At 41.9% G+C, this 9,998-nt stretch overlaps 2 protein-coding genes across 2 annotated transcripts; one reads left to right on the forward strand and one right to left on the reverse strand.

Annotated features, from left to right (window-relative positions):
- The first annotated feature begins 1,154 nt into the window (after nt 1-1,154).
- Nucleotides 1,155-7,271, forward strand: LOC117866186 (protein LIKE COV 1). The gene is made up of 7 exons (XM_034750344.2): nt 1,155-1,464; nt 1,620-1,672; nt 3,311-3,420; nt 4,169-4,336; nt 4,409-4,506; nt 6,598-6,724; nt 6,820-7,271. The coding sequence occupies exons 1-7, from the start codon at nt 1,258-1,260 to the stop codon at nt 6,915-6,917; spliced, it is 861 nt and encodes a 286-aa protein (XP_034606235.1). The 5' UTR covers nt 1,155-1,257; the 3' UTR covers nt 6,918-7,271.
- A 950-nt stretch (nt 7,272-8,221) lies between these two features.
- LOC117866193 (expansin-A23) lies at nt 8,222-9,710 on the reverse strand. Its single transcript, XM_034750355.2, has 3 exons — nt 9,289-9,710; nt 8,845-9,169; nt 8,222-8,717 (listed from the first exon to the last, which is right to left on the reverse strand). Exons 1-3 carry the CDS (start codon nt 9,458-9,460, stop codon nt 8,405-8,407), a joined length of 810 nt encoding a protein of 269 aa, XP_034606246.1. The 5' UTR covers nt 9,461-9,710; the 3' UTR covers nt 8,222-8,404.
- Between the last annotated feature and the right edge of the window lie 288 nt (nt 9,711-9,998).

The raw sequence follows: 9,998 nt of genomic DNA on the forward strand, positions 1-9,998 counted from the left end.
TGAAACCCAATATGCAGAAACTGAGGAAGCGTATTTGGAGTAGAAATAGGAGCTGAAACAGACATGCCAAGCCAAAACCCATGCAGGGAATGACTTCATCTCAGGAAGGAGGCATCAGGAACCCTAATGAACTGGTACAGAAAAAGGAAAAAGGATGAGAGAACTGATGGAGAAAAGGGGAGGGTTAAGGGCATGAATTAGACTCCACCAACCTACTATAAAGTTCACACAGCAAATGGGACTAAATACATGAGGAAGGATCTTTGGCTCAGGTTGGAGTGTGATGTGAAGCCAATGGAGGAGATCATAAGTGAAGAACCACAATATCAGGAAGTGGACATGGAAATGGAGGACGTTCCTACAGAAAAAGGCAGAAGAATACTGAATCCTGAATTCTGGTGGAAGAGGAAAGAGAAGAATGGGTAGTCACCAATACAACCAAAAGGGATACCAATGCAAGAAGAGAAGAGGGCCGGTGATATCAAAGTGGAAGAGCTAGGGGAAGCGGAAAGGAGGCCACTAACAACGGAAAGTATGTGGTCCCGGTGAAAAAAGTAGCAACGAAATGGTAGAAATATTTTCTAACGTGCAGTTTTTCACCCCTTTCCAATATTTTCGAACCACCCTCGATCTGTCAAGTGAGTTCTAGAGAAAATTCTTTTGGGTGGGAAACATTTTCAAAAGAAAACGTTCTTTATAGTATAGATGGATAGATATAGATTCAACATCAATATATGCGCATTCATGTAAATACTAGCATATCTTTCTATCCATCTACATTTTTGGATGAATTTTCTACACACGTTTATATGTGCTGCCGCAACACTTTTCAGGTTTTATAGCAGTAGTATGGTACATAGCAAGGCTTATGATAAAAGAATTATAATGATGCTAAGCGAGTGTTAGTAGTGGGTAACGAGTAACGACCAGCAAATAGCTAGGCACCGATTTTATAGCCTGTTTGTACCCGTGTTCAAAGTTAACTATTTGAATAACCCTAAAGCTATTTGCATATGGAGTATGTATCCTTTCGCGTGTATCTTTACTTGGGCAGCCAGGCTCGGCTGGGAAGTCTAGAACGGCCGACGCACGGCGCCTGCAATAAAATCTCCTCTGATTAATCAGCCTAATTAATCAAATGCCGTCGACCTCCTTAGCAAAACAAAACAACGAGGCCATCCAGAAACCAGAGGAGAGCAGGGGGCGGCCGCTGCAGCTGAGAGCCTCGGACAGGGAGGGGTGGAGGGGGATCCCCGAATGGCGATGGGCGACGCGAAGCCGTCGGTGCTAATCCCGATGCCCAGCCGCGACCGGGACCGGGACCTGCTCGTGCCGCCCGCCCCCGCCGCCGCCGCCGCCGCCCACGCGTCCCCGTCCACCCGCACCGGCGCCGAATCCGACGACGACGAGTCCAAGCCCTCCTCCGCCTCCGCGGCCTCCGCCGCCGCGCAGACCGGCCGTGAGGTCGCCGCCCTTCCTCCTCCCCCCTTTCTGCTCTGCTCGCTTCGCATCGGTGCCGGCTTTTCGAGCCAGATTTGATCTGCCCGAGGAGTGGCAATGCGTGAATTGCTCTGGGATTTGAAATGTGTCTGCTTTTCTTTTGTGCTTCTTTGTTTCAGGCGTTCCACAAGGTTGTGCATAGCTGGGCGTCCAAGAAGTTCATGACCGGATGGTATGTTTGCTCCATGGATTCTGAATCCCTCCTCTCAATTTCCTAGGATTTTACTTGTGCAATCCAAATACCTGTAGGGGTTTTATTTGCGCAACGTTGAATTTGATGGGTGTTTGTATTTCGTATTTCGTTTGTGGGGGACAAAACCATTCCAACATGAAAATTGAAGCAGGTTTTGTGGTTCTGCTGTAGCATTTACATCCTAGGCACTGAGTACAGTTGCTTGCTGAGGCTGGTTTCTGTGTGAATTTAATGTCAATGCATTTTCCTGCTGCCATTTAATTGTGATTGAATTTTTTTGCGATGAACTGAGTGCAGACTGTACCTGAACCTTTTATTGCAAGGGAATTGATCATTTGCCACTGAAAGATTGACACTTATGGTTCTACATGTCAATGTCTCACTGACACCCGAGTCCTAGTCCTAGGCAACATGTCATTGAGATCATGGAGCATCAAATCCTCAAGCGCGCCTCAATTTTAAGCACAACCTTAGAGCCTAGTGAAACTCTTGAATGGTCGTGCGTGTTTCCCAGTTATTTTACATGTGGACACTGGTCTAAAATGATCTCCGAATAACTGTATATGCAAACATCCCTTGTAATGGTTTACCCTTTCTTTTCCCTTATATGGTTTGTACTGCTATTTAACTGCTCACTATGTTTTCCGATAATTTTGCTAATAATATTGTCAGAAATATCCTTCTGCTGGGTACAAATGGAATGATTTACATATTATACCTTTCTGAGTGCTTTTGAAGTGTTTGATTTTGGAAAATGACAGAAATGAGAGTTAATACCACTAGAATGGCGCATTGCTCCGTGTCTATATTAGCATGATTTCGTTGATGCTGATCATATATGACATGCATAAATCGAACTAGATATAGAACCTAGTGATTATTAGTGAAGCACGGAACGTTCTATAACTTGGTGTATATGGATGAAATAAGATATGTATGATTTTTTTCGAATGAATCAAGAAACGTCTCACTGTATCTTCTTTCTTTTCTTAAAAACATCTTTCACAATATATGTTTCAAGTTCATCGACTTGCTGCATTTCTTTTTCAATTTTATTATTATGTTTCTTGTTATTAATGATGTGATCACAAAGCATAGAATTTATATGAATATGGTTGATTAATGAATTTTTGTGGGGCTTTGGCTACGGAAATGAATAGTAGGGAAAGAAATGAAATCTTGAGTTTTCTGTCTACTTTATTCATTTTTTCCTGTCATATTCTGTATCAATATCATCTAAGCATAATGTGTAGTGATTTTATTGTAAATGATCAAAAGCGGTAGTAGAAAATTGACTCAGCACTAAACCTGGGTGTGCATGGACTTGAGGCATACAGAGTTAATCTTTTTTGGAAGGTTTGTATTCATCTAGTTGGGGTCAACCATGGTACCTAAACACTTTTGTTTCTCTACTTCCGTCAGTAAAGGATGAGCATAGAATGAAATTTGAGATAAGTAATGTTTGGATCATATTCTCTTCACTATAGTTGCCATATTAAAAGTTATTGTAGTGCTGCGTAGTTAGTAGAGAAACATAATATTAGAATTGAGTACATTCTTTTGAGGCTGTACCTTTTATTAGTAGATACTGATGGGGGTTTCCCAATTTTTTTGCAGTGTAATCCTCTTCCCGATTGCAGTTACATTCTATGTGACATGGTGGTTCTTTCGCTTTGTGGATGGATTTTTCTCTCCAATATATGCTCATCTGGGAATCAATATATTTGGTATGTATGGTACACTAACTGATTGCTGCTGAAGTTTACTAACTTCCTTGATGACTCACCAGAGTTTAGGCTTGTATATCTCGTGAGATGCGTATCCAATTTTTCTTTTGAAAATTAATAGCGTGTACCTATGTTTATTAGTAATCAAAATATTGCTTCAGTGTAGTATTGTTAAGGATATACTTTGTATAGTGATGTACACCTATTATAATTGACATGGTTGTCATTTGGCAATCTTGGGACCTAGTCATCTAAGTACATTTCTTTATGTCTGTCAAATGGAACATCAACTGATGTTAGTAGACACAGCATGCTCTATTTAGCTGTTTGTTTTGCAATTTTAGTACATGAAACAGTTAATTCTTATATTTTCCCATGAGCCTACCTTGTCCTGTTGACCATAGGATCTGTGCACTGTCGCGCCAGTGCATGTGAGACATTAGAACGCTGCTATTTTTAAGCTAGTGAGGGATTTGAGATTTTCCTTCAATTTGGTTCCCAAACTCCATTCTCTTGGTTTACTAGCTGTACTCCTTTTTATTGTTTTGATCAAATTTATCCGTGTACATTCTACCAAATTCATGGCCTAGGTGCAGTGTATACTAAGAAAAATCGTTCTCTTTAGTTTGTGCATGGAATCCTCTCAGCTTAAGATGTTTCTTTCTACATTGATTAGTTTTATATGGAATTTCTCTGGATTTGTCTATATATTTGTACTGAATTTCTTGCCCATTTCACCTTCTTGCAGGACTTGGTTTTGTAACTTCAATAGCTTTCATTTTTGTGGTTGGTGTGTTCATGTCATCTTGGCTTGGGGCATCTATTCTCGGTCTCGGAGAGTGGTTCATAAAACGAATGCCATTTGTTCGTCATATCTATAATGCATCTAAGCAAATCAGTGCTGCCATTTCACCTGGTTAGATTCATTGCCATTTTATGATTCTAGAAACATAATTCAAATGGTGTTCACTCATACGATTTATTGCAGATCAAAACAAGCATGCATTCAAGGAATTGGTCATCATTAGGCACCCGAGAATTGGTGAATATGCATTTGGATTTATCACTTCAGAAGTTCTACTTCAGGTTTGTTTTATTTGACTATTAGATCTGGTGGATGGACCTTTGTCATATTGTCATGATTATTTTCATACATTTATTCGTGTAACCACTCACGGTTCTCACTTTTCTGGTAATGTTGTTTGAAAAGATGCTTCTAAAAAATGTGGTGCAGCCAATTTCATCCATACACAAATTCTTGCTGTCCCGCAGAAGTTTTTTTTTTAACTATTTCCCTGTTAAACTTGTTAAGAAAGAAATAAACATGAATTCTTCTAAACCACGCAAAGTGGTATAAGTAGTCAGTTGGTGTTGTCGACTGAGAAAGTACAGTTCATCTAATTGTCTCTTTTGGTTCAAAGCATTACATGCTTGAAGTGGGTGTAGGTGTGAGTTGTTGGATACAACTATATTTGGCCTTTCTAAAAATTGCGTCATGATGTGTTAATTTTACTTAATGAAAATGTCCTGATGTGGTACCTGCAGAATTTTTCCTATGAATGCAACTTAGAAGTAACAGGAGTTAGGACAATTGTCATACATTGTGGTGGTGCCATCCATTCATCTAAACTGCAATCAGGAGCTTTCTAAATCAGGAATTGATAGTGTCCTTAATAAACATTCTCTGAGTTAAACATGTAGATTCACTTCATGCTTTTGACTCCTGAAAATGAATTTCTTTTAACTCTGTTAAATCTAAAATTTTTAAAAAAACCCATCCCAAACTAAATTACAAAAAATAGCCCTTTTGGTCGCGCCAAAGCTTGTGGCGCAACTAAAACGGTAGTCGCGCCACATGCTTTGGCGTGACTGTCCCTCCACGCTGGCAAGGCAGGTGGTAGGCGAGCGACGTGGCTGTGACATGGCCCAGGCTGAGTCAACTCAGTCGTGTGCCCCCTCCTTCCTTGCTTCATTCTCCTAACCCTTGCCCGATTACCTTCCTCCCATGGCGCCTCCCCTTGTCCTCCCCCTCTAGATCCACTGCATTCCTGATTTGAAGGGGAAATGAAGGGGAATTGCTTCAGAAAAGTAGCTCTACTCTAGCCAATTAGTTTTTCTTTATTCCGTCGTTTTAGTAGGATTTGAAGTGGTTAGGGTTTGGGTAGGGGTTGACTTGGAATGGTGGATTGAGTACGAATCGGGTACAATTAAGCATGTTGTATCGAGCAATTGATCCATGGTAACGCCTTGCTATTGTGTATAATGTGTTGCATGCTAGGATTTGGATGTGATTTTGGTGAGTAGATTAGCATAGTGTAGTTCTATGAGGTATTTGAAAATAAACCAATCCAAAAATAATGCATAGTAGTATACATATTTTTAGATTTTGATTGATTTATATTTTCAAATGCCTCATGAAAATACACTATGCTAATCTATACACCAAAATCACATCCAAATCCTTGCATGCAACACATTCCACATGATAGGCAGGCGTTACCATCGATCAATTGCACCATATAACACACCTAATTGTACCTGATTCATACTCAATCCACCATTCCAAGTCAAACCTTAGCCAGTTCAAATCCTACTAAAACAACGGAATCGAGAAAAACTCTAATTGGCTAGAGTAGACAAATTACCTACAAGGAGTGATTTACCCCTATTTCCCTACGAATCGGGTGAGGGATGGAGTGGATCTAGAGGGGGAGGAGGGGCGCCTCCATGGGAGGGAGAGAGGGAGCTGGGGTCGGGCTGGGGAAAAGGAACGAAGGGAGGTGGAAGAAAGGGTTCAGTTGTGCCAAAGCATGTGATGCCAGCTTGGGCCACGTCACAGCCACATCGGCCGCCATGCCAATGACGCCAAAGCATGTGGTGTGGTGGTGTTACATGCTTTGGCACGGCCAAAATGGTTAGTTTTTGGAATTTAAGTTTGGGACGGTCTTTCTTTAAAATTTTAGAATTAAAAGGGTTAAAATAAAAAATCCCTAAAAATGTGCATATGTATTAGTTTGTTGTGGATGCGATTTTGTCCGTGGATATTGGCTTTGTTATGCATATAGGGGTCTTCCATTGCACATACAAGATGAATGTTTACGTGGTTAAGTGCAGATGTTTGGACTGTAGGCTCATTTTAAAAAATTGTTGCTGATGTATTACTTTCATTCTACTTAGGGTTATTCTAGTGAAGAGCAGATGTGCTGTGTTTATGTTCCAACGAACCATTTGTATATTGGGGACATATTTCTAGTCAGCTCGAGCGATGTGATTAGACCAAACATATCTGTCCGTGAAGGCATTGGTATGCTCACCCTCTATTTTGTTTTTTCCCCTTTCATATTTATATTCTGGTAAGTATGCTTCGACTTGCTTTGATATAAAAACATCTTTTTGCAGAAATTGTTGTCTCAGGGGGCATGTCAATGCCTCAAGTGTTATCAATCCTGGAAAGCGAGCCAAATCAGTTGAGCAGGATCAGATCCACCCGAAGCTGAGATGACTTTATATTTGTAATTCTGTTTCCAGAGTCCTTGCTTGTTTCTGTAAGTACAAGAGTAGGTTCTGGTAGAATGTACAGTTTCCTGGGTGGAATGCAAAATCTGTCTTTAGATGCATACAAGCAGTTACTCACCTGAATGCACCCACTTGTATGGTAGTATCAGCTTCTTGAGAAATCTAACTTATTAGCAGTCCCATTTGAAGTAGAATTGACCTGTGTTGAGTGGTCAGGTCTGGCCGTAGAAGAATTTTCCTTACAGTTTGCGGGGGAGGATTTGGGTTCGTCTTTTTGCACTTTGGTTCAAACTTGATGTACTCTAAACACCCAAATTTAATTGTCTTTTTATTTATTTTTTGTTTGTTTCTTATTTTATGTTTTGTTTGTTTCTTTTATTTTAGTTGGCGATATGCTACCTTCAAATTATATTAGTTCGGGATAGGCAATTTGTACGTTATACTACCTTTAATTAAATTACTTCATGATGGTGTGGAAATCCACCAGCAGTTTTTTTGTTCCCCTTATCAGAAAAAAAAAAGCACGCTGCCCATTCCTTAAATTGGGCTTTGCACTTATATGGCCAGCACAAGCTTTTGATTTACTTGGAACTTGCAAGATACTGACGCTCTGTTCAAGTGCTTCATGCGCTCTTACAGCAATTGTTTGCGCGTTTGCCTTTTTTTTTTCTTGCTATGAATCATTGTATGAAAATATTTGTTCTTCGAGGATATAAGTAACAGTAATTGTTCGTAACAAGAGGCATTAGTCCATAGGCTGATATTAGTCGAAACTAATAAGAAAGCTTTGGTAAAGGTAGCTTCCTGATCATCTGTCATCCGTGTGGAAAGAACAGCTGCCACCCAGCAAATTATGTCGCAGTTGAACAGTTCGACATGACACCCAGCTTCACAATTAAGCCAAATGTTCATATATTACACCCACGGATTCAATATCTCCTTTTCAGTAGGCATGATTTGTGCACATTCTCATGAGAACATCCAGCATGATTTGTAACATAGTCTCAGCTTCGTCGTGCTCAGTTTATTGACAGTGTACTACCAGTTTATCGTGTCACATGAACATATATCCAACAAGATTATAGCAGCAATAACATGATGTGTATACATTAGTGAATCGGATTCGAGTTGAATATAATAACTACTACAATGGAAAAGTAAAAAGAATGTGACATCTTTTAGACAAGGGAATATATATTAATAACCCAGCCGCTGCATCAACCAGTGCATATAGCTGTTTCTTATTACACAAGTAAAAGAATGTGACATTGAATATATACACAAGTAAAAGTTAATTTAGACATTGAATATATGTACAATAAAAAGAATGTGACATACAAGCCATAGCTGCTGAATAGGAACCCACACCACATACAAGTAATTCATGTACAACACAAGCAACTCTTTGACCACGTTGAAATCATACTCCCACAGATCAATAATCACAGGAAATCCCACATGGAGCTACTCACTTGAACTGTATCTTGCTCGCGAATGTTTGGCCAAATTTCCATCCTTTTGGCACCACGTTTGTGAATTCAAGTGTCTGCCCATCAGTGTCGGTGACTCTAAACGAGAGCATTTGCCCAGTAAGGTACGCAAGAGAGTGCCAGTTCGCTCCCCAGTTGCGCGCCATTGGTATCCAATTATCCGAACTGGAGCTCTTGACGTCCATGGACTTGATGGAGCCGGCAGCTGCCACATTGGCCACAAGCACAAGGTTGAAGTAGTCGTGCCCGTTGATCGTGAACCGCACTCCACCTCGCTTCAGGCAAGGAACTCTGCAAGCAAGAATTTCTATTAATTAATTTATATGCTTCCAGCAACAGTGATATTTTGTTGGAAAATTCTTACTTGAGAGAATAATGTAGATATGAAATTAAAGAAAAAATCCTATTATCTTCACACCTTCTGTACATGACGGGGATGATGCCTCCGCTGTAGACGCCGATCTTCTCCCAGGCCGGCTGCGCCATGTCGAAGTGCGGCCGCGGCGGGTTGCACCAGCCGCCGTTGTCGCTGGGCAGCCCGTAGTTGGGCGGGCAGAAGTTGGTGGCGGTGACGGTGACCGTGACGCCGGGCTTGCAGAACATCGGGTTCGCCCTCTTGCGGTCGCAGGCGATCTTGTAGCACTGCCCGCACGACGCGCCATCGTTGAAGAGCGCCGTGCTTAGCGCCGCCGTGCGCGTGCCGTAGCCCTGCGAGTACAGGTTCCCGTACCCGCACGCCCCTCCTGCGAAATACAATGATGTGGACATCAAGGTACATAGCATTAATCACTCGATCTGCCTCTTAGCTAGGGTGTGCAGTAACTGCAGTTTGCGTCATGGCATAGAGAAAGGCTATACTTACCCATGGTGCCGGAGGCGTCAGCGCCGCCGTAGAACGTGGCATGCGCCTTCAGCCATCCTCCGACCGGCGCCGGAGACGATGAAGTGCTGGTGGCAGCGCCATCAGCAGCGGCCGCGGCCGACAGCCAAGCGACTGCGAGCAACACGACTGCAAGAACTGGAGCTGGAGCCATGGCTCGATCGTGGAATAGAACCGGACGGAAGGAAGCTATATCTCTCAAAGCTAAGATTTGCTGCACAGTGCAAGAGAACTGTGCTTTGTTTGGATGTATGGAACCAAGGATCGATGGATTCTGATGTGATGATTTGTGCGATGATTTGGTACGTATATATACACGGCCTGATCCTTGGCAATCAGGAATGGATTGGTCATTGGACGTTGGTGGCTAGAGCTAGAGGATTGGTTAAAAAAAATCAAGGGCACCGAATGAAGCAAGCCGGGCATAGCTACCGTGCACATGGCATGCATGCATTACTTACGGTGCAATCCGGAGATATAAAAGTGTGCGCAGACACGCATGGCATGGCGCACTGTACATCTCGTCGGTTTTTTTCTTCCCCGTTTCTGTTTGGAAGAGGGTCGTTGCTTGACTTTTACAAGGTGAAGTGAATGGCGACTTTGCACACTACTATTGGTTGCAGTTTCACGGTTCGTACCTTTGTCTAAGAAAGGATGTCGTGTATTTCGTCGGTGATACGCTTGATCCCTGC

The sequence above is a fragment of the Setaria viridis genome, chromosome 1, assembly GCF_005286985.2.
Source record: "Setaria viridis chromosome 1, Setaria_viridis_v4.0, whole genome shotgun sequence".
In the NCBI taxonomy this organism is placed as follows: Eukaryota; Viridiplantae; Streptophyta; class Magnoliopsida; order Poales; family Poaceae; genus Setaria; species Setaria viridis.

Coding starts and splice junctions, on each gene's coding strand:
- LOC117866186 (XM_034750344.2), top strand. CDS start 1,258: ATGGCGATGGGCGACGCGAAGCCGTCGGTGCTAATCCCGATGCCCAGC. Junction 3,421..4,168: donor TCTGGGAATCAATATATTTG/GTATGTATGGTA, acceptor ACCTTCTTGCAG/GACTTGGTTTTGTAACTTCA. Junction 6,725..6,819: donor ATCTGTCCGTGAAGGCATTG/GTATGCTCACCC, acceptor ATCTTTTTGCAG/AAATTGTTGTCTCAGGGGGC.
- LOC117866193 (XM_034750355.2), bottom strand. CDS start 9,460: ATGGCTCCAGCTCCAGTTCTTGCAGTCGTGTTGCTCGCAGTCGCTTGG. Junction 9,170..9,288: donor TGACGCCTCCGGCACCATGG/GTAAGTATAGCC, acceptor TGTATTTCGCAG/GAGGGGCGTGCGGGTACGGG. Junction 8,718..8,844: donor ATCCCCGTCATGTACAGAAG/GTGTGAAGATAA, acceptor TCTTGCTTGCAG/AGTTCCTTGCCTGAAGCGAG.